Below are 22,500 nucleotides of genomic sequence, written 5' to 3'. Positions count from 1 at the left end.
ATTGGTATGGATTCACAGAGGTGAATGAGTCTTCCTTCAGCCCTCCTACTACCTCTCCCTCTCTCTGGCAGGGTGTTTGCTTTCCTCTCCCCACTGCGGTGTCTCTGCTGCTGGCTGCTCAAAGGCAACACACACACACACACACACACACACACATGTGGTGCTTTTCAAGGCACCCAAAGCACTTTACAGTGAAGAGGGAACCTCACTTACGACCACTAATATGTAGCACCACCACACACAAACACGCCTCAAACCTTCGATTTGTGGAGAGCCGCTGGGGTCTGCAGCATGGCTGCCACGGCTGAATATGATGAACAGGCCTCAGGACCCAAGGGCCCTCCACTGTACACCATATACATCTGCCCTCTGAGATGAGGGGGCATGCTCTGCATTCATTGCTATGCCTGTTTACATGGCAGCACATTGTGTGCAGTATGCTGACTGTTAATTAGATAGGAATCCTCGCAAGCGTGGATGGCTCCACTATGTTGATACGACTTGTAGGGGCTATTTCATCATGCACATGGAATCTATTTTACCCCGTGTGCCCGCTTCGGAGAGAGTGTGTGGATGAAATATGCCATTAAACTACATTTTTGTTTACTGCCTCAGGTTGAAAAATGATTGTATTCTAGGCATTGGCGAAAATGGTTCACTGTTGGCCAGTTGCTGATAAATTGAATTAGGTGGGTGTATTGTGAATAGCTGGTGGTTGGCGCTGTGTGTCCTGGGTATGTGCGTGATCCCGAGAAAGCGCAGGAGAACATTAAAGCACACTCATTAATAAACTGGGAAGTCTGGAGCAAACTACTAAAGAAGACACACTGTATAACTGCAGGCCCTCCCTAACATGGTTAGACAATGCATTTGTTTCCAAACATGTCCCCATTTCTCCATTTAGTCTCCCCCCCGCACACACACACACACACCCGCCACACACACACACACACACACACACACACACATACACCACCCTAACATCCATGCTCTGTACTTACAGGTGTACTGAAACTAGCAATAATGTGTAATCATTGCAACAATCATGTTTAACCTCAGAGTTTAACTCTGTATTGGACTGTTTTAGTTTGACACAGCATGTTGACTTTCCCACTCACACTCATGGCCACACGTTGGATCTGCTCTGCTCTTTTGGTCTGAATGACATCTCTGTCTCTGGTTTCATCTCTGGTGTCTCTGACCATAAGCTCATTGTATGCCGTTTTCAAATGATCTCTCCTCCTCCCTCCTCAGAGAAAACAACTATCACAAGTCGTAACATCAGGTCAATTGACCACAGCATGCTTGCTGCCTCTATACAGGCCTCGCCGCTGTCTGACCTGGACGAGCTCTCGTCCGCGGATAACCTGGTTGCTATGTGCAATGACACCCTGACCAGCCTGCTTGATAGCTTAGCCCCTGTCAGGACTAGGCTTGTTCCAGCAAACCGTACATGCCCCTGGTTCACCCCTGAGCTGAGGCAACTAAAGGCCGCTGGCCGCCGTCTTGAACAGCTATACAAGAAAACTGGCCTTACAATTCACTCCATGCTCTACACCGAACATTCAGACATATAGGGATGCACTTAATACTGCCTGCTCAAACTACTACTCATCACTCATAACCTCCTCCGTGTCCAGGCCAAAAACCCTATTCAGGACTGTGGACAAACTCCTAAAACCCCCTGTCACTGCCTGTCCTAAGACCCCTGAGCAGTGCCAGGCCTTCTTACACTTCTTTGACGATAAAATTAGCCAAATCTACCTCTACTAGCCTCTTAAAATCTACCACTCCTTCAGCCCCAATGCTCTCTCTCTCTTCTTCTTCTCCTCCTTCTATGGGCCCTCAGCTCTCTCATTTCACCGCTACTCACTCACTCACCATCACTGACATCATTACTAAGTCCTCTACTTAAAGCCTGCTCCACATCCCTGTCTGAACCCATTACATTGATTGTTAACACCTGCCTCAACTCTGGTGTGGTGCCTGCTGCCCTAAAGACTGCTGCAGTTACACCCATTCTCAAAAAACCTGACTCCGACCCCACATCACTAATAAACTACCGCCCTATCTTCAACCTCCCCTTCCTGACTCCGACCCCACATCACTAATAAACTACCGCCCTATCTCCAACCTCCCCTTCCTGGCCAAGGTACTGGAAAGAGTGGTGGCCTCACAACTACACACCTTTCTTAACCACCACGACCTGTATGAGCCCTTTCAATCTGGCTTCCGCTCATGTCACAGTACAGAGATTGCCCTTCTACGCATAGTTAACAACCTCCTCCTGTCTGCTGACTCTGGTTCACTTAACATTCTCATTCTCCTTGACCTTAGTGCTGCTTTCGATACCATCAACCACAATGTTCTAATCTCCCGTCTGTCTGCTATTGGTGTTTCTGGCACAGCCCTCAATTGGTTTGTAACACTTGGTCCACATCAGTCCCCCAAGTCCCCTGTCACTCGTGGTGTCCCCCAGGGTTCTGTACTTGGGCCCCTTCTCTTTCTCATATACATCCTCCCTCTTGGCCAGATTATTCGCAGCCACGGTCTCAACTAAGATTGCTTTTTTTCACCTCCGTAACATTGCACGCCTCCAACCCTTCCTCTCTGCTAGTGATGCACAGACTTTGGGGTAACACTTTATTTTAAGGTTCACATGTTAGCCACCGATACATACCTAATTAATACCTGTATTAGTGACTTGTAAGGCATGTGTTAGGCAACATTAACCATGTGTTAGGTGTGTATTCACAAATTTCTTGTTCATGACGAATTAGGCCTTTATTATTGATATAATCTTAATAATGACCTTGTAAGCCTTGATCTCTACATACTAATTAGTAGTAAGTACCAAAATAGAATATGCATAGCCTACTTGTATACTGTCTGAATAAATCCCAAATAGTAGAAGAACAGTTGTAGAATAAGCAAGTGTATGGCTCAACCTCATTGCTGCATTTCACTGCCCAGGTTGCTGTGTGAAATAGCACTTAACAACTGGGAGATTGGCTCCCATTCTAAAGTGGAAACTGGTTCCTTGGTAGCAAACACATTATCATCAGTAATACCTCTGCAGAATGTACTTATTAGTCATGAATTGGTTCCATATTCTAAAGTCAGGCATTATTATTATTACGAATTATATGATGGGAACAGTCTAGACTATAACTCCTGGTCAATACAGACATTCTTTACCCTTAATACATTGCTAGTGCATACATTGTTCATTCAAAATATGGTCCCTGTTCTAAAGTAGAGGCTGGGAGGGTGTTAACAATAGAAAAGAAGATGAGAAAAGTGACAGCACTAAAACCCTTCAAAGACTACAATATATTCCAAAACTCTGCAGCTAGGCTCCTCACCCATACCAGACGATCAGCACACATCACCCCCATTCTCCATCAACTCCATTGGCTACCAGTTCCGTCCCGCATCAAATACAAAGTACTACTACTCACCTTCAAAGCCCTCCACAACCTTGCTCCCCCCTACATCTGCGACCTCCGGACCCCTTACACTCCTTCCCGCTCACTTAGATCCTCTGACCAAAACCTATTGGCTATCCCCCGCTCCAGACTCTCCACCCTGGGTGGCAGGTCCTTCAGTGCCTTGGCCCCCAAATTTTTGTTATTGTATTTCCCTGCCTTTGTCTCTGTTGTATTGTTTGTTTGTTTGTTTGTTATTGTGTTTCCCTGCCTTCCTACTATGTAAAGCGACCTTGGGTTTGAGAAAGGCGCTATATAAAATAATAAATTATTATTATTATTATTGCATCCTGCAGTCAGATGAGCTGCAGGGTTATTACTTCTCCTTGGTTTCATATGGGTTTCATAGGGTAATCTCTGTGATTTATAGTGCAGAAGCTAATCCAAAAGAATTGCACTGGCATGTATCCTTTAGACCATGGGTTCCCAAACTCCATCAATGTGTGCCTCCTCTCTTAAAACAGTGACCCCCCCCTCCTCCTCCTCCTCCGCTGCTCTAGAATCTTTGCTGGTAACTTGCAGCTAGCTCGGCTGGCGGCACTGTTGCTAAGTTACGTTATGAAGTTTGGCACAATACATTCTCACACAGGATAGGGATCAATAATACTTTCCCCTATCCCAAAGATTTAGTATACATCTCTTCTATGATTTATTTTGATTTAATAATGTTGACAATTACATAATCATTGAAAAAAAAACAAAGATAGTTCTAACATGAAATAAAAGTTTTTCCTTCTTTTTTGAATCAACCTTCCGCGCCTCCTCTCAAATTAGTTGGCGCCCCCCCAGGGGAGGTGTGCCTCACAGTTGGGAACCTCTGCTTTAGACGATGCTCCCATCTAAAACAGCATGGGCGAGGCAAGTTTATTTATTTACCACATTACACAAAAGCAATTCAATACGCTCATCAACAAAAGCAAAGAATGATAGTAATTGAAAGCATCCAGAGGGTAATAGTTAAAAAATAGTTTCAAAAGTAAAGTACATAAAATAGAATAATAAGAAAAAGCATGAAAGACACAAGGTAGAATAATTAAAACATTAGCATAGCATTTACTGGTAGTTACCGGTACCGGTTCATTAAGTTAGTCATTGTCTTTCTCAGTCCATGTGCTGCCTGGGTTTTGGACCTGGCCAGTTGTGTTGTTATCGTCTTTTGTTACCACACAGAAAGCCCAGAAAAGACTGTTTCTGCCTTGTGTCAAACTGAGTCCTATTATTTGGCGCTACCAAACCGAAAATAAGGTGCTGGGTGATGAAATTCAAGAATCATCATCATTGGTCCTTTCCTCTATATTTTGTACTTCTGTGTGCAAACACCTATCTTCTTCCACAATAGCAGTCAGCTGGCGGCATATGAGTGCCTGTGCTGCCTCCTCTTCTCCCTCTCTTGTCCTGGCTCCTTACTCAGTGGGAAATGCATTGGGGTATTTGCACTACCTAATCCTACTTTCCCTGCCAGTTCCACCATTTGTTCTGTGAACCTCGAGGAGCCAGGAGATAGTTCTAAATTTAAATAAATGGTTTTCCTTCTTTTTTGAATCAATGAACAGCCATGTGTGGCTGTGTGTGTGTGTGTGTGTGTGTGTGTGTGTGTGTGTGTGTGTGTGTGTGTGTGTGTGTGTGTGGTGTGTGTGTGTGTGTGTGTGTGTGTGTGTGTGTGTGCGTGTGTGTGCGTGCGCACACGTGTCTGTCTGTGTCTGTGTGCGTGCCTGTGCCTGTGTGAGTGAATGAATTCACATGAGGGCCCTTTCTGCGTCGTCTGGTAAATCCCGTCGCCCTGACACACTTCCGCGGTCATCCCGGGCTGTGCTCTTTGCCCCATTTCTACTGTGATTTGGATTAGCGTCGAGCTGAGTGCAATTGTGTTCCAAGTGCTCTGTAGGATTTATCTCTAAGAGGAAACTGCAGGTATGATGATGATCCCTGGACTCTGTCTACCAGTGGCGCCTGCAGGAATGAATGCTATGGTACACACACCCATCTACAGAACACCCCCTCATGCCCTGCGCACAGGGGTGTAGTGGAGGCTAAACGCAAGTAAGCACCATTTACGCACCTCCTGAATTTCGGAAGCGCCATTTCGGAAGCGCACCTCTAAATTGCGTTTATCTACCTCTAAATTGCGTATATCCACCTTTAAATAGCATATACCGTTCTTAAACAATTCTAAATTAAGCTTATGTTGTATTACAATTGTCTATAGTTTCATATTGTTAGTCTCATATTGTTGAACCTAGCCTGCGCAACACAGTTTGTCCTTATTGCGCTTCATTATGGTGTCAGTGCGGCAGTCAGCAAGAAGCATCAAAGATTAGTCACACCGTATGTCATGTAAAAGAGTTTGGATAATTAATGGAATTTTTATTTTTTATTTTTATTTAATTAATATACACCGATTTTTGAAGCATCAAGACAGCATCCCCCCTCCTGATTATGCCAGAAAACGGCCTCGACTACAAGCCCAAAGCCTAGTGACAAGCTCCCTTTGCAAGTCAGCTAGTTAATGTTAGGCTATAATATTAACCGATCACACGGGAAACCATGTTTGCGATATAGCCTGAAATAAAGTTGTCAAAATTAGCTCACCAGTAAAATACAATCTTGGTTACAAAATCAGTACAACTAATTGTGGATGATGCTACATGGCTTCCCATCCCAGACATAATAAAGTCCTTAGAGCAATAACAAGTGTACTCTGACAGGCTACCAGGGCTGGACTGGAACAAAAAATGGGCCATGGCATATTTGGCCCAAGTGGCCTTCCAATCGGTCAGGCACACCCACTAATACACAATCCTGGCAGTACCCTTAAATGTGCGTATCTTTTGAACTAAGTGCCAAGGAGCACTGAAAGTGGACAAGTGTAGGCCTACTCATTAGCTATCTGACTCACTAGTGATCAGAGGTGGCCAGGGAGCACATAATCTCCATATTCACGTACTGTATACAAACAATTGTAAAATATTACTGTATGTGTAAAGAGCTAAATTGCCCAGATTGTGTTAGGCCTAACTGCAATCTATAACATCTTAATGGTTACAGTACCTAAGTTAAACCTAACACAAATAAATATAGGGAGACTTTGTTGCCTGCTGTAAATACAGGGTTCCCACACATGTAAAGTTCTATGACTTTTCCCTGACTTTCCTGACAGAAAACCTGAATTTTCATAAACTACTGTATAATGAATGGTACATTGAAATGACTTTACCGACCAAAAGCTTTCAGTGCAAGGCACACAGCTTTCTAGAATCCTTTAGAGCTGGAATTGAGTAAATGACCATTGAAAAAAACAAAGGCATAGGATAACCATCTTGCCCATCTGAAATAGCTCCTCCAGCTCTGCTGCCAAAAAATCGTTTTATATCCATGATGACTCTTGAGTTAGTGAATTTGCTTAACATTGTGTGCTGATAACCAGCAACCATAGATTGTAAAAGAAAGCAACAAGTAGCCTAGCCTCCAACTTCTGTAATTGATGCGTGAGTGCGTACGTTATTCTCTCTCCTGCTCAAACAAAAGGTTTGCGCGTGCATATAGTTCTGCAAGTTGATTTTGAAAACGTGTTTACAAACTTTAATTTACAAAAAATTGTAAATAGTCTAATGTCATGCAGTTAATGGGATACTGTGCAGACTTGGGAAGTTATGGTAGGCCAATCTGATGTGAATACACACACATGGGAAATTCTCTCTCATTGTTGAGTAGCCTAGATGGTACGCACAGTGCGTACGGTACGCCTGCTGTCTACATCACATCTGTTCATTTTTTTACCTCTGCACATAGTGTAGTGTGTATTGTAAAAGACTGGTGATTTGATACAGTCCTTGAATCCACGTCTGCACATGTAGTGTGTTCAATGTTGTTCACCCGTAGTGTGTTTTCTAGTCCACATTTGGCACCTTCGGCCAAATAAATCAGAGCTGCTGATGTTCTGATGATGATGATGATGAAGATGATGATGAAGAATTGTGTAGTGGAAGTTGTGGTGGAAATTTGTCCCATGATGTTGCATTCCATCATTGGATTGTCTTCTCAGGATTGTCAGTCCCTTCAGAATCTTGCAATAGTTCGTTGTGGTTGTTGCGGACAAATATTGGCAAAAAAGTGTGAAATTCCATGACTTTGGCTGACTTTTTGTATTTGTTGTGTTTCTTCTGCAGGTGGTATCCCCTTCATCCTGACTGGTGAGCTGTTTGAACAATCCTATCGTTCAGCTGCCTTCATGATAGCAGGAACTATCAACTGGCTAGCCAACTTTGCAGTCGGCCTCCTGTTTCCTTTCATTCAGGTATGTATTTATGTGTGTGTGCGCACATTTTTTCCTGAATGTGTGGTGTAGTATGAAAGGAAGAATTTGATTCCAAAATGCTATGTATATCCACCATTTTAATAAATGGTGGATACACTTTTTTTACCTTTTGTTTTCCAACTAATTTCAGTAGAACTGGGTATTGGGTATTGCTATTTGATTTTTTATCTTTACTCAATCAAAACAACACAACTGCAATTTGATTGATATTACCAGAAATACACTATTAAATAGCCTGACTTTTTAATGTTTTTAAAAATGGAGATATAGCGTTTTGGAAGCAAACTCTTCATAATGTTAATGGGCCAAAATATTATTTGTGTGATAAACATATACTGTACAGCAGCAGCTGTGGCCCACTGATTAGGGCTTTAATATCCGACCAGTAGGAAAAAATGTGGGCAGGTGAAGTTGTTGAGCACTTGACCACGGCTGAAGTGCCCTTAAGCAAGGCACCTAACTCCTCACTGCTCCCCGAGCACCCCTGTAGCAGGCAGCTCACTGCTCCAGGTTAGTGTGTGCTTCACCTCACTGTGTGCTTCACTTCACTATGTGCTCTGAGTGTTTCACGGATGGGATAAATGCAGAGACCAAATTTCCCTCATGGGATCAAAAGAGTATCTATACTTACTTATACTATACTAAGTATAGTATGTAACAACGGCTCACCAGGCCACACATGTAACATGTATACGATGTATGGTCATGGTCATTTGATAGTCTATATTTGCACACCCATAGGTGAAAAATATAATGTTAGTAGTGAAGTAGATGTGGAGAGCATTTGTATGTAGATGTGGTGGCTTATCCACACATACATTCAGACTGAAAATCCTCAGCACATCCTGTACAAGCCAACCTCCTGCTACTTCTTTCCTCCCTCTTTGTCCCTGTGTCTCCTATCTCTCTCGTTTGCCACTTTATAAAAAGGAGATGAACTTTTCCCAACGTCATCTTCTGTTCCGGTTTAATCTCTCAAACTGTGACTTTCCCCTGCTCATCAGCTTGCTCTTACCACAGGCTTTTCAAAAGAGAGAGAGAGAGAGAGAGAGAGAGAGAGAGAGAGAGAGGGGGGGGAAAAAACTACCTGAGACATGGTCCCTTGTGTGGTATAGATGACTTTAAAGTGCCATCTGCATTGCAATAGCTCCATCTTGGGAGTACTTTTCCTAAAGCCAGTGGGCTGATCTTCAAAGGCACCGGCACCTTTGTGGAGAAGCGAGGGGAGGCCTTAGCCTTACAGGTGCTGGAACATGCTCCAGCCTTAAGCGGGCTTCACATTGCACATGCAAACGGCAGCGCTGTGCTAGGAAACCCATTATTTTCAACAGCTTGCACGCCTAAGAACTGGCCTGCCACTGCGCCTAGCAAAGCGCAGCGCAACTGGTATTTTGAATGGGAAGTCCCCTTTAGTATTAAAGGCAAAGGCTGATCTAGAAACTGGTGGTAAGTATTCTCGCTAATGAACAAAATATCCAAAAATATCATGCTTGGAGTATGGGGGTAGAATTGTCTTACTCGAAAGATTTAAGATTTGTACATACTCGAAAATATATGGACAAATAGATTTGTAAATTCACAAATACAAATATACAAATATACAAATATATAAATGTGACATACAAATACATACAAAGTAATTTGTACAAATATGTGTATTTATAAATATATTTTTGACATTTGCAAATAAATATGGTATGGATTCCCGCTAATGAACAATGCTTGATGGGCTTGCTGTGGTGAATATGCATATGGGGATGATTCCATACATGTGTGCTGAAACATCAATTTAGCACCTGCAGTGTTATTTATGATGCCCACAAATCTCTTTGCAAGTGGTACCCATCTCATTTTCTTTACAGAGATATAGAGCAGTAGAGACTAAACAAATTGATTAACCATAAAATTCTAATCAACACAGAGTGCAATGCGTACTTCATACTATGTTTGATGTCTTTAAATTAGGGCCAAGGTGTTGCCATGACCACATGTACAGTATGCTGTCTGCCATGTATTGAAAGATTTGGTTGTGGCAAACGCATTGTATGTGTGTGTGTTTGTGTGTGTGTGTGTGTGCTTGTGTTTGTGTATGTGTTTCAGAGAGTGGAATTAATTATCTTATTTCCATCCTAGCACAAAAGAAGCTAATGTAAAAATATTTCACATGAATTAATAAAATTAATTTTCTTTTAAGGTGACAGCTATGTTCCTGTTCCTAGGCCATTCGATTATTCTCCTGCACATTTGCAGACTGCCTAGGGTTCCTCCCACTTTAATTACAAGAGCTGTCCTCAAAATCCTGCCCAAAAATCAAATGTCTCAAGAGACACAAACATCTCTCCTATCTCTCTCTTTCCTTCTCTCTGTCTTTCTTGATTTCTTCCTTAAGTTAAAGTTGACTAGTATTTAGTAGAAGCTTTTATGCAAATCGACCCCCGTGCCGATTGATTGTCAGGAAGTGATGTTACAGCTGCTCTATGGTGCCAAAGGCTACAATTTCCAAATCACAATTTATCATTTCTCACAGCTACAATTTCCAAATGTATTTGAGTGCAGCCAGATTCAGACAAAAACTTCAGTACAGGTCAGACAAACCTCTACAGTGAAAATGGAATTTAAGGTGTCTGGCAAATGTGATGGAGATTAACCCCCCCCCCCCTGCACACATCTGTCACTAGTCACCATATTGACGCCCATGTGAAAGTACGGTGATGGGAAATCTAAATAGGATGGATAGAACCCTCCATTTTTATTTCTCTCTCAAGACAAGGCCTCCCAAACATCACTCCACATTTGCAGTCGGTGGGGGCTTTGCTGCCACCATCTCGTCAGGCTGTCTGATTGAGCAGGACAGGCCTGGGAGCCCTCCGTTTGACTTGCGGGGGCTGCGTGTAAAAGGTGTGTGATGAGAGATGTCCAGACCGGTTGTGCTTCCTCCGCTCCTCCCTCCTGCACACTCACTGTTCTGCCTGACACATCTGTGACCTATCATCACCTTCCTCTCTGACTCCCTTAGTTACACACGTGTGCATTTAGAGTGACAGTGTGGCATGAGGTGGGAGGGAGCTTGATAGGTTTTGTGTGTGTGTGTGTGTGTGTGTGTGTGTGTGTGTGTGTGTGTGTGTGTGCACTCCTACATTCTCTCTGTACACTTCTTTCATTCTCACTCATGTTCACTCTTTGTAAATGTATGTACTCATGTACTCATCATTGTTAGAACATTCTGTGTGTGTGTATGGATGTTTGTTTATATTCTTCCCCAAGAAACACCCCCCCCCACACACACACAGACACATGCTTGGTCGGTATGAAAGCCCAAATAATGTTCTCGCCGAGGAGCATTCATTTCAGTGCAGTGCACTTTGCACGGCAAGGGGTGTGTTAGAATGGGCTCATGAAATAGTAATTGCCTGTATTGCTGTGCACCATAGTCACAATCCAGTAGGCCCGTGAGCATCGTTTACTGAGGTCATGTTTACTGTAGCTTAAATAACCATGCTGTATCGCTGTACTGGAATAGGCATAGCTTAAGGTTTGATTACATCCTCACACAGACACATGCCTTAGGCAATAGGAGAGGAGAAATTCTGTGTGATTTTATAATACAATCATTCCGCTGTGTGCCTTATTAAATTTATTTTATCGACTAGCTGACACAGTTTTGGAAAAAATCACCACAGCAGCTTTCAGTTTAAGATCATGTTGTGAAAATCAGATCAATAAGCAGTCATGTCACACTGTTTCACCTCATAAGTGTGAATGTATTTCATGGGTAAAATAAAATGATCCATGACATGGCCATCTGAGAGTATATATATATATTCAAGAGCATTTGAGGAAGTTGATGGTCTTTCTTTTGCTCTCCTCTTCCTCTCTTCTCTTTTCTTCCTCTTGTCCTCTCTGTTCTGGGGGCATCTCAGCCCTCAGGGCTGCCTCTCTCTGTCTCTCCCTAAAAGAACACCAAGAACTGGTGTTAGGCATCTAATAGGCTCCATCTAGTCATCCACGCTGCATCCCGCTAATGATCCTAGCCTCAGGCTGACCACCTCCCCAGCCCTCCGCACCAGGAGGCCCTGGCCCTGGCTCCCGCTCCAAAGGCAGGATGGGTAGAGCCCTGCTACAGACACGCACGCTACCTGTTTCAGCAGCGTCAGATAGAGATGGGTTTGCAGTGTGAAGGTTATGAGGTTTCCATGGTGCTGGTTTGCTGAATGTTGCAGCTCGTCTCATCGCGTTGTGATTCTCTGGTGTAAATTGGCCTTCAGAAATGGGTGTGCAGTGTGCACAGTAGGTGTAGGTTATGCCATGGGTAGAAGGAAGAGGGGAAGAAGTTAGGGTAAGGCAAGTGAGGAAGGGGATGTTGGGGGTGTAGAGAGGGAGTGGTGTGAATAGATATACAGTAATACCCAGTGGTTCTTGTCATGTCAGTGAAATGTGAGGAGGAGGAGATGGCTCAGACTCCAGGCCCAGCCTCCAGGCTTCCTCTGAGAGTCAGGGGGAATAGAAAGAGAGAGAGATAGAGAGAGAGAAATACAAAATAGACAGTGATAGAAGAGAGAGAGAGAGAGAGGCCAGGACTCCTTTTCTGATAATGCACTGAGCTGAGGTACAAATGTTTTTATTTTCCCCAGCCAATACCTTTTCATCAATACTCTTTCATGTATAGAGAAGTGCTCAGCGTGATTTAAATGTGTACACTCTGTTGATGGATGTGTCACTGTAGCTCACTCCTGCCTCGTCTGCGTCCTTCTCATCTCGTGGCTCGGCATGCTGATGTTGCCCTCGGGGCCTTGGTTTCCAGACAGGTTTTAACGACACCTGAGGGGCTGTGAAAGAATGGAAGAATGCCTCCATCGCATATGCTTCTGTTAGTCGTCCATTAGCTGGCCGTGATAAATTAGGTGTTTGTGTAAAAGAATGCCTGCTTGCCTTCGGGGCGTACTGTTTAGGTGAGTTTGTTTGCTCTAGCGAGGTCATTTAAAATCTGTCCATCAAGGCCGAGTTGTTTGTCATGTTGTTTTGTGTTTTTTTTTCTTCTGGCTTATCTGTAAATATTGTATGAACCAGGACGAGGCAGAGGATAGCGCCCTTTCAGTTGAGTTATTGTACACTGCAGTATAGCATGCCTTTCTGAGCACTGTGCAGATGTTGAAAGTCATACTGACAGTTACTCTCTCCTCAATCTTAGCATGTGCATTTTGAAGCTTGACTACATGCCTAAAAACTAAAGGTGATAGGGCTTTTTCTGTTGCTGGCCCTCGCCTCTGGAATAATCTCCCTATAGAAATGAAGTCCTGTCCCACTATCAGTAGCTTTGAATCTAATTTTAAGACCCATCTATTTTCTGTGGCCTTTAATGTCCATTAATTTCCCCCTTGTTTGTTGCTTACTGGCACCTTTAACTTCACTGTTTCTTATTTGTATTTGTTTTACATTTTGCTCTAGTAATTTTATATGGAATGTTTTTTGTGACAAAATTAAATAAAAAATAAAATATGAAATAAATAAATAAAAGATTAAAATAATAAATGAAATATGAAATAAATACATACGATATTAAATAAATACATACATACATAAATAAATATACATACTATATATATTGACATTGCCATTGACATTCCATATGCACGGTCTTGCAAAGCTCCATGAAATAGATAAATACTGGGCACCCTTTACCATAAACAGAAGCAATAGCAACTACAGCAAAGTCGTTTTGCCATAGATAGAAGTTCGCTTTCTAACTAGCTTGTGCTAACTGTTAGCACTAGATGTGCACATCTAGCATGTCTATGAACCCTTGCAAGGGATTCTTGTACAGCAAACAGACCTATCAAATAACAGAACATTTTCACTCCAGATATCTTCTGAAAATTATGAATTTAGAGTGAAATCCTTGTTGTTTCATGAGTTATGACTATTGATAAGTCTGAGCTGTGTCCTTACCTGTGATTCACATGGACTAGCCAGTGATCCAGCGCCGACTGGTAGTATCGGCAGTAACTAATCAGTAGCTAGGTCCCGCCTTGATGGAAGACTGACATATTGATTTATTTCATGGCACATTTCAAGACCGTGCATATGGAATGTCAATGCCAATGCCAATGTCAATATATATATGTTTTTTTAACATTTAACCTTTTATTGATTTATTTCACATTTTATTTATTTATTTCACTTTGTATGTATTTATTTAATACTTCATTTATTTATTTAATAATTTATTGATTTATTTCATTTATTTATTTAATTTTGTCACAAAAAACATTCCATACCATATCTTCTTTTAAGTATAAGTAAGTCTATATACTCTTTTTCCCGTGAGGGAAATTTGGTCTCTGCATTTATCTCAATCCGTGAATTAGTGAAACACAAACAGCACACAGTGAACACACAGTGAGGTGAAGCACACACTAACCCGGAGCAGTGAGCTGCCTGCTACAGCGGTGCTCGAGGAGCCGTTAGGGGTTAGGTGCCTAATATTTTATTTTATTTTTGTGAGGACCTTGGGCAAATTGTATTGTGTTTAAGTGTGCTATCGTAACACCCCCAATTATCACCACTTTTATTCAGAAATTCTAAAACAATAATGTTTTTCAACACTTAAAAATAACATTTACTAAATGAACCTTACATTTTTCAATAGCCATAGATGTGTAGATTTGAACCAAATCTGGTTTGGTTCTTAACGGGAGCATTTACTGCCTGAAATATCCAATTGTGTTTACCACGCTCAGAGTTATAGTGCTGGCCTATTTACACTGTTTCAACGGCACATGAACGGTTAGACCGAGAATTCTCGTCATGAAATTAAAATTCCACTGGCGCTCCAAGCGGTTGTGTACACGCAGCCTTACAACACTGTTTACAGCTCTTGAAATACGGTAAAATGTAATTTTTTGGTACATAGCTAATTTAGATACATGGTGTGGGGTGGTTGCGTTTCTTCAGGAGTCCGCTGTCTTGGTTTGTATAGAAATGGATATTAAGTGACACATACACGCAAGACGGTGGAATTACGGGACCGACGGTAATAGGGGGAGTTCTGATATATAAATAAATGTGACTTGACTTGACTTAACATGCTTGACACTCTGCAGCAACATTGTGTCAAGTCAGAATGGACCTACTGTACGTAAGCTAGCTGAGAGAAGAGATGAGAGAATCCGACATGCTTTTGCCACCTTATTTACTCTCACTGGAGCAGTGGACAGACAAGGGAAATGCGTATGGAAGAGGAAATGATTGTGCTGTCTAGTTCCCTTGTACTCCATTTGCACTTTAAAGGGAAACTTGGCAGGATTTCCCCCTTTGCTGGATAAATTGTGCATTATGGTTTTTCAAACTGTGGGAAAAGGTAACGATAAAGCACATGGATTTGTTTACAAGCTAGCGAACGGTTAGCATAAGTTTGGTAGAACTATGTGAATGTTACAAGGTAAGAAACACGATTTAAAACGAGTTTCTTGTTTCTTACTTCTCTTTCCGGGACGGTAGTCTCAATGTTGCAAGGTTGGTTTTCCGCCTGGGGACGCTAGGCACAGCGGGGAAAGTCACCATTTTCACCGGAACAGGTCATTTAACCATCCAAATGATTTCTAAACGGGTTTATTACGTTGAAATAGTTGCCAAGTTCACCTTTAATCACAGGCTTAATCATATGAACTCACTGGAGCAGGTTTATTCGTATGGCGCCATACTTGTTCCAATCAGATGTGAAATAAATAAGAAAGTCACCATTATGGTTCATGGGTAAACAGTGGAGCTCTAATGAGATGTGGGGGACGGGGGTGGTTCCTTCTTTAGGAGATAGGGGATGTTTCCTCCAGAGCCTATAAGAAGTGATTTCTATTCATCTTGTGATTTTTGTAAAGGCTGTCGCTTACGCTGATTAGCAGCACTCGGTGTAAACTGTGTTCTAGAGTGCCACTCCAGGTTGCATCCTCATCACATTTCAATGAGTTCTCCTCCCTCTCCGTCTCACTGATGGAGATGTGGGCCAAGGCCACCCTCTGCCTCTCTCCTCTCGCTCTGTTTATCAATGACGTCCTTCTTTCTCTCCCATTCTCTGTCCCTTTCCCTACCTCTCTCCTCCTTCCCTGAGAGCGTTTGCGTCAGAGAGGGCAGATTTAGATTGTGTTTACATGACGCAGGTACTAGCCTGTACTTCAGTCCCTGAGAGCCGTTTGTGTCAGATTTAGATTGTGTTTACATGGCGCAGGTACTAGCCTGTACTTCAGTCCCTGAGAGCGTTTGTGTCAGAGAGGGCAGTGAGATTTAGATTGTGTTTACATGACGCAGGTACTAGCCTGTACTTCAGTCCCTGAGAGCGTTTGTGTCAGAGAGGGCAGTGAGATTTAGATTGTGTTTACATGACGCAGGTACTAGCCTGTACTTCAGTCCCTGAGGCGTTTGTGTCAGAGAGGGCAGATTTAGATTGTGTTTACATGGCCGGGTACTAGCCTGTACTTCAGTCCCTGAGCCTTTGTGTCAGAGAGGGGCAGTGAGATTTAGTCCCTTGAGTACTAGCCTGTTTGTGTCCCTGAGGCGTTTGTGTGTCAGAGGGCAGTGAGATTTAGATTGTGTTTACATGACGCAGGTACTAGCCTGTACTTCAGTCCCTGAGAGCGTTTGTGTCAGAGAGGGCAGTGAGATTTAGATTGTGTTTACATGACGCAGGTACTAGCCTGTACTTCAGTCCCTGAGAGCGTTTGTGTCAGAGAGGGCAGTGAGATTTAGATTGTGTTTACATGATGCAGGTACTAGCCTTCTACTGCTGACCGCATGTAGTTTGTGTGTTCGAATTTCCATCGGATTTGCACTCAGGCTCTGGGCATAATGATGAACCAGACAGCCACTGCTTGCCTTGTTCTGCCCACTGGGACATCCATCAGCGACAGACAGCCACCATGCCCAGCCACTATAACTCAAGGCTCAATGTAAACCTTGCCTCTGAGTATTCAGAGGTTACTGTACATGAGTTAATGCCATAAGCCGGGGGTTCCCAGCCTTTTTAAGCAGGTGACTCTATTTTGTTTGTTTTCACAACATAACTCGCCTCCAGGTTGTTTTGTTTGTTTGACTTTGTTTGTTTTGTTACTTTGTTTGGAACGTTGATCAAGCATTATTACCCTATTACCCATAATGATCTCATGCGGTATGTCTAAGTTTATTTTTGCATAGCTAGATTGTAATAAAGGATCCGATTAGTTACTTAACTTGGATATCATGGGGTTTTCATATTTGTTTATGTATAATATATGTGTACTGTACTGGTCAATGGTGTCCTGGGGTCCTGACCCCAAGGTTGGGAAATGATGCCATAAACTCTGCTGGGGTCCTGACATGGGGTCCTGACCCCAAGGTTGGGAAATGATGCCATAAATTCTGCTGCCACCTCTGCTGGTGTGCGGGGTTGTATTGAGAATAATGTTTACAGAGTAATGGAATGTCCAAAGTGCAGTGCGCCTCACTCATGTCGGCACCTGTGTCCCCAGCGCTATATGTGGCCCCACTGTTTTATTTGTGTTGGTGGCAGTGTGTGTGTGTGTGGGATTGCTAGCTATAAAAACCTGAGTGGGGATATCCAGAGATATCACTTACGATGACTCATGGAATGCTCGTCCAATCAGAAATTAATAAATAGTTTTGTAGAAGTCTGACAGTTGTATATACAATATATATATATATATATATATATATATATATATATATATATATATATATATATATATATATATATATACACACATACATAATGTAATCTGAAAACTGCTGCCCTGATTAAAAAAAAAAACAATGCAACTGATCTCAGCTGGTATTCTGTCTATAATGGAGTGGAATGGAAATTTCAAAGTGACCCCAAACGTTTGACTGGTTAAATCCTTTCCATTTTATTGTTAAAGCCAACCGTGAGCCATGCAATGATCTGTGTGGGGTTGTAGTTTCTTTTCGAAGTAAAGATTTGGCTACCTGATTTCCTGCTTGATTTTTCCTTGGTTAAGAGTTTGCTGCTCATGTTTGCTTGTGCAGTGTGTGTATAAAGACATTTTTTCTTCTTCAAGTGTGTGTGTGTGTGTAGGAAAGAGAGAGAAAACATACAGTATGTATCTGTAGTAGAGTAGGGGCGAGTGTTGTGTGTTTGTGGGCATGTGTGTGTGTGTGTGTGTGTGTGTGTGTGTGTGTGTTGTGTGTTTGTTGTGTGTGTGTGTGTGTTTGCGTTTGCGTGCACTATACTGTATGTGGTCATTTCCTGTCCATCTGGCAACCAAAAGAAGGAGGAAAAAAATGCAGTTAAGTTTCCTTCATTTCCTTAGTCCATTCATCCTTATTACTTCTGACTTGTCATAGTTTGAAAAGGATTAGTCTTATCATTGCTCTTTACATGTCGGTGTGTGTGTGTGTGTGTGTGTGTGTGTGTGTGTGTGTGTGTGTGTGTGTGTGTGTTTATAACACAGCTGGGTGGCATGGTGGTAGGGGGAGGGGTTCAGTTCAGTTTAGTCTCTGAGCTTTGGAGGAGGACTGCTCATCGTTGCGTCACAGCCGGCTGGGTTTTGAAGACCACTCAGTCTTGACTAATGAAATGAGAGCCTCGGAGATGCACCCATTCATGCAGGGCCCCCGCCCGCCCGCAATGCAATGCCCAATGATGTCCGGCATATTAAAAATAACCCTGTATCTGTCGTCCCCTGTTATGCTCCCCCCACCCACCCACCTCAGATCATGAGAGAAAGGTCATTTCATTAATTTGGTAAATGAATAAATTCATATTTCAGTTATTAGTGAATCATGCAGTGAGTCATGCGTCTATTTCATACAGGGGTGTCTGCCTTCAGTATGCAGTGTCTGCGGACAATGTTCAGACTCACGTTTGCATATTGTGCACGTGCATTTATGAATCTCTCTCTGTCCAAGATGGAAATGAGTGAGCAGGGTGATAGCACTACGCAGCAGGCAATGCGCATCAAAGGCTCACGTTAATTAATTTATTTAAAAAAGCTGTTTCCGCCACCATAAAACCAGGCACTCTGTTTTATGAAATCCCTTTTAATTGGCCTGATGCATCGGAATACATTTCCAGAAGATTGCTGCCCTGAGCCAGCATAGTTTTTTACTGTATGAAGTAGGCGGCTTATGTGCCTGTTTGAGCAGTAAAGCTTGAATAAATCACACCTCTGTGGATAATAGCCGTGCAGTTTACCCAACTCAGACACATTAAGCCAGATGACAATGTACGGCCAGACGGAAGTGTTAGCGTTAAATGCCATTGGGATCAATCAGGCGTTATCATCGGACTGCTGAAGCCAAGCCTAGCGACTTGCCTTGCGCGGCCTGTCCGAACTGTCAGGGGAGGGACCCGGAGTCGATAAGGGGCAAGATTCTTCACTGTGATGAGACAAAAATCGAAGTCTCTGCACCTGGCGGAGAGAAACAGACGCTGCTCATCACCGGGCCGCTCCCTGCGGTACACACGGTGGTGCCAGTGGAATATCCCAGAGGATTTAGCAGATAGAGAGAGAGATAGAGAGATAGAGAGAGAGAGAGAGATAGAGAGAGAGAGAGAGAGAGAGAGAGAGAGAGAGAGAGAGGCAAATGTGCAGCCTATTTACACAGGTGCCCTTCAACAAAATCCACCCTAAAAGAAACTCCACTTTCCTTTCATAATCTACATGACCTTGGACTGGGAGAATGGGTCACCTTTTCAGCATCATGACAAGCCACGCCAACATAATGCTCCAGGGGCTTTGGAACAAGTCTGTGAATGACCTTGGCTGGCTTCTGAACGTCACCCACTTCTCAGGAAGGACTCAGATTTGACGGCTTGTTGAATTGTTGCCTCTGATAAGGATCAGAGAGGTTAAACGCATTGTTTTCATAACAGTTACTGAATTCTTTTTGGAGCTGACTTGCCGTCTGACATGATAAAATCTCCCTGTCCAAAATCCATTTAATCCATGGCATGTCAACAGAACAGCCACCCTCCTACCAGACATTTGGCTGATGCTTTTTAGCCAAAGTGACTACTAGAGTGTGATAAGGACAAGTTAGTGCAGCAGTAAGTGCTACTTCCATACAGTCAAGTGTCGGTTCTAGTCAGGTGGGAAGTGCTAGAATTAGCAAGTCTAGTTATAGGTCGTGCTGCAAGAGGAGGTGCTCTCTGAAGAGCTGTTTTTTTTTTACACCCCTGCTCTGGTAGGAACTGGTAGCGAGTTCCACCAACGGATCAGAAAAGTTTGGATTGCCCTGAGTGTACGGACGGCAGACATCGTTCACCTGAGAAGCGCAGCGGTCGGGGGGTAACATATGCCTGTATGAGGGCATTCAAGATACTACTTTGTAGGCAAGCGTCAGTGATTTGAATTTGATGCAGGCCGCCATAGGTAGCATGTGCCCTTTTGGGTTGGTTGAAGACCAGGCCCGCCGCCGCGTTCTGGATCTTCTGAAGGAGTTTCACTGTGCAGGCTGGGAGACCTGTCAGGAGGGCTTTACAGTAATCAAGTCGTGAGATGACTATGGCCTGTACCAGGAGTTGGGTAGCATATTGAGTCAGGTAAGGCCTGATTTTTCGTGTCGAGGCAACATGATCGGAGAAGGTTACTCTGAGCAAGCCCAGTCCATGCAGACAAGACCATGCGGCATAATAATCTCGTCCTCACATTATTATTAGAGTGCTGATGTGGGAATGTATCGATGTTCAGTGGCCACACTGAGAAGAAAAGAAAAGCATATCGATGTTGGGTCTGCGCCAACATGATGGATATAGGAGGGTCACTCTGGAATCATGGGAAAATACTGAAGGCTGTGCTGACTCCACGCTACTGTAAGTTCCAGGAGTATTTTGTGGCTAATAAGCTGAATCTGATACCATGTAGGCTAACTTACAAAATGACCTATGTCTGTATGTGTGGGAGAGATGATTCATATGCATGCGAGGCTTTTATTTTCCCTGCGTATGCTCATGTTATGACTGTGGAAGAGGCTGTGTGTTGGTAGTGTCTGTGGTTATGTGTGTGTTTGTGTGTGTGTGTGTGTCTGTGCTTGTGTGTGTGTGTCTGTGTCACATGTCTAAATATGACTTTGTGCTCTTGTGTGAAACAGAGGTGTGCTGAAACAGATCAAGGCTGATTGCTTGGCTGTCACTGGTGAGTGCGGTCATCGCTAATTTAACTGAATTATTCAGGCCAGGTCTCAGTAGCCACACACATGTTTCTCAGGCTCTCTCTCTCTCTCCCTCTCTCTCTTTTTCTCTCTCTCTCTCTCTCTCTCTCTATTTCTCTCTCTATCTCTCTCTCTCTCTCTCTCTCTCTCTCTCTCTCTCTCTCTCTCTCTCTCTCTTTCCGAACTGGGAGCTTGATGTGCACAGGGAGACACAAGCAATCCTTCAGAGGACTATGTCGCACACTCAGCACACACACACCACACACACACACACACACACACACACACACACACATTTGCAACTGTAACCCCATGTCCATCAGAGCTGTGCGTCTTCACCTAACTTACTTTGTTCATCCTTGGCCCATTAAATTGGGTTCCTCCATGAAGTGAGCCTAATGGGGAGACATGGCATGCTGAATAAATGGCTGGCCTCTACTCCACTAGACTGGCAAATGATTGCTTCATTAGCAGCGGTTCACATGTGGTTGTTGTGTGTTGCATGCTGAGATCTTTGTGTGTGTGTGTGTGTGTGTGTGTGTGTGTGTGTTTGTGTGTTGTGTGTGTGTGTGTGTGTGTGTGTGTGTGTGTGTGTGTGTGTGTGTGTGTGTGTGTGTGTGTGGGCCACACAGTAAGAATGGCATTGTGTATTCTATTTATCTCCATTAGTTAGGTTAATCCAATTCAGTTGTGTTACATGTACCAACTGAGAAATTAGTTTCACTACCAGCTATAAACATAAATAAACATGTCATATAAAAATAGCACACAATCAAATTTATTCTGAGAAAAAGGAAAATCTCATAAAGAAATAAATACATGTAAAAAAATAATCCTTTGGTGATTTATTGTAATCCGACCTTGAAGGGAAGCAAATTTATTCTGAGAAACTTATTTATTTCTTTATTAGATTTTCCTTTTTCTCAGAATAATTTTGCTTCCCTTCAAGGTTGGATTACAATAAATGACCAAAAGATAATTTTTTATACCTGTTTTTAGTCAACTTTACCTTTAGGTAGTCCCTCCTTTTCCACAATCCTTCCTGGAACATTTAAACTGACTATTTTTCTCTTACACACAGACACTGAAAAACCCTCACACACACCCAATTACAGGGATTGAAAATGTAGCTTGTTCCCTGATTGGAAAATGTAACTGTGTCATAGGGTGTTTTTCATCCCCATTTTAAATAATTGTATGTATAGCAGTGCTACTATTACTTTATTAGGGATATATAATGTTGTTATTAATGGTAATGTTTGATTGTACATGTACATGTGCTGAGCAGATTCCCCCTCATCATAGTGGTATCAACCAATCGGCCCCTAATTGGTTGGCTTTATATAAAGCAAGGCTTTTCTGCCTTGAGGGGAGAGAGTCTAAGAAAAGTCTTGTGAGAGAAGTCTTGTGAGGGAGAGTGTGAGGTTGTAGACTGGAGTGCTGAATTTAACCGGTTGGTTAAATTTTGTTTTGTTTAGTCAAGTCTTTTTGTTTGCACTGTTTTCACACTGTAAATAAATCTGCAATCTCCACCAAAAT

The 22,500-nt window shown here is 42.9% G+C and overlaps 1 protein-coding gene across 3 annotated transcripts in view; it reads left to right on the top strand.

The window, feature by feature from the left end:
• Positions 1 to 22,500, top strand: part of slc2a9l2 (solute carrier family 2 member 9, like 2) — a 179,223-nt gene that overhangs the window by 146,352 nt on the left and 10,371 nt on the right. For all 3 annotated transcript variants that reach the window (XM_048231047.1, XM_048231048.1, XM_048231046.1), the window contains exon 12: positions 7,655 to 7,782. In XM_048231047.1, coding sequence (XP_048087004.1) covers positions 7,655 to 7,782 — 128 coding nt within the window. The remainder of the gene's footprint in view (positions 1 to 7,654; positions 7,783 to 22,500) is intronic.

This window comes from Alosa alosa, chromosome 21 (assembly GCF_017589495.1).
Source record: "Alosa alosa isolate M-15738 ecotype Scorff River chromosome 21, AALO_Geno_1.1, whole genome shotgun sequence".
Lineage (NCBI taxonomy): Eukaryota > Metazoa > Chordata > Actinopteri > Clupeiformes > Clupeidae > Alosa > Alosa alosa.
This window is presented reverse-complemented; position numbering and strand designations above follow the sequence as displayed.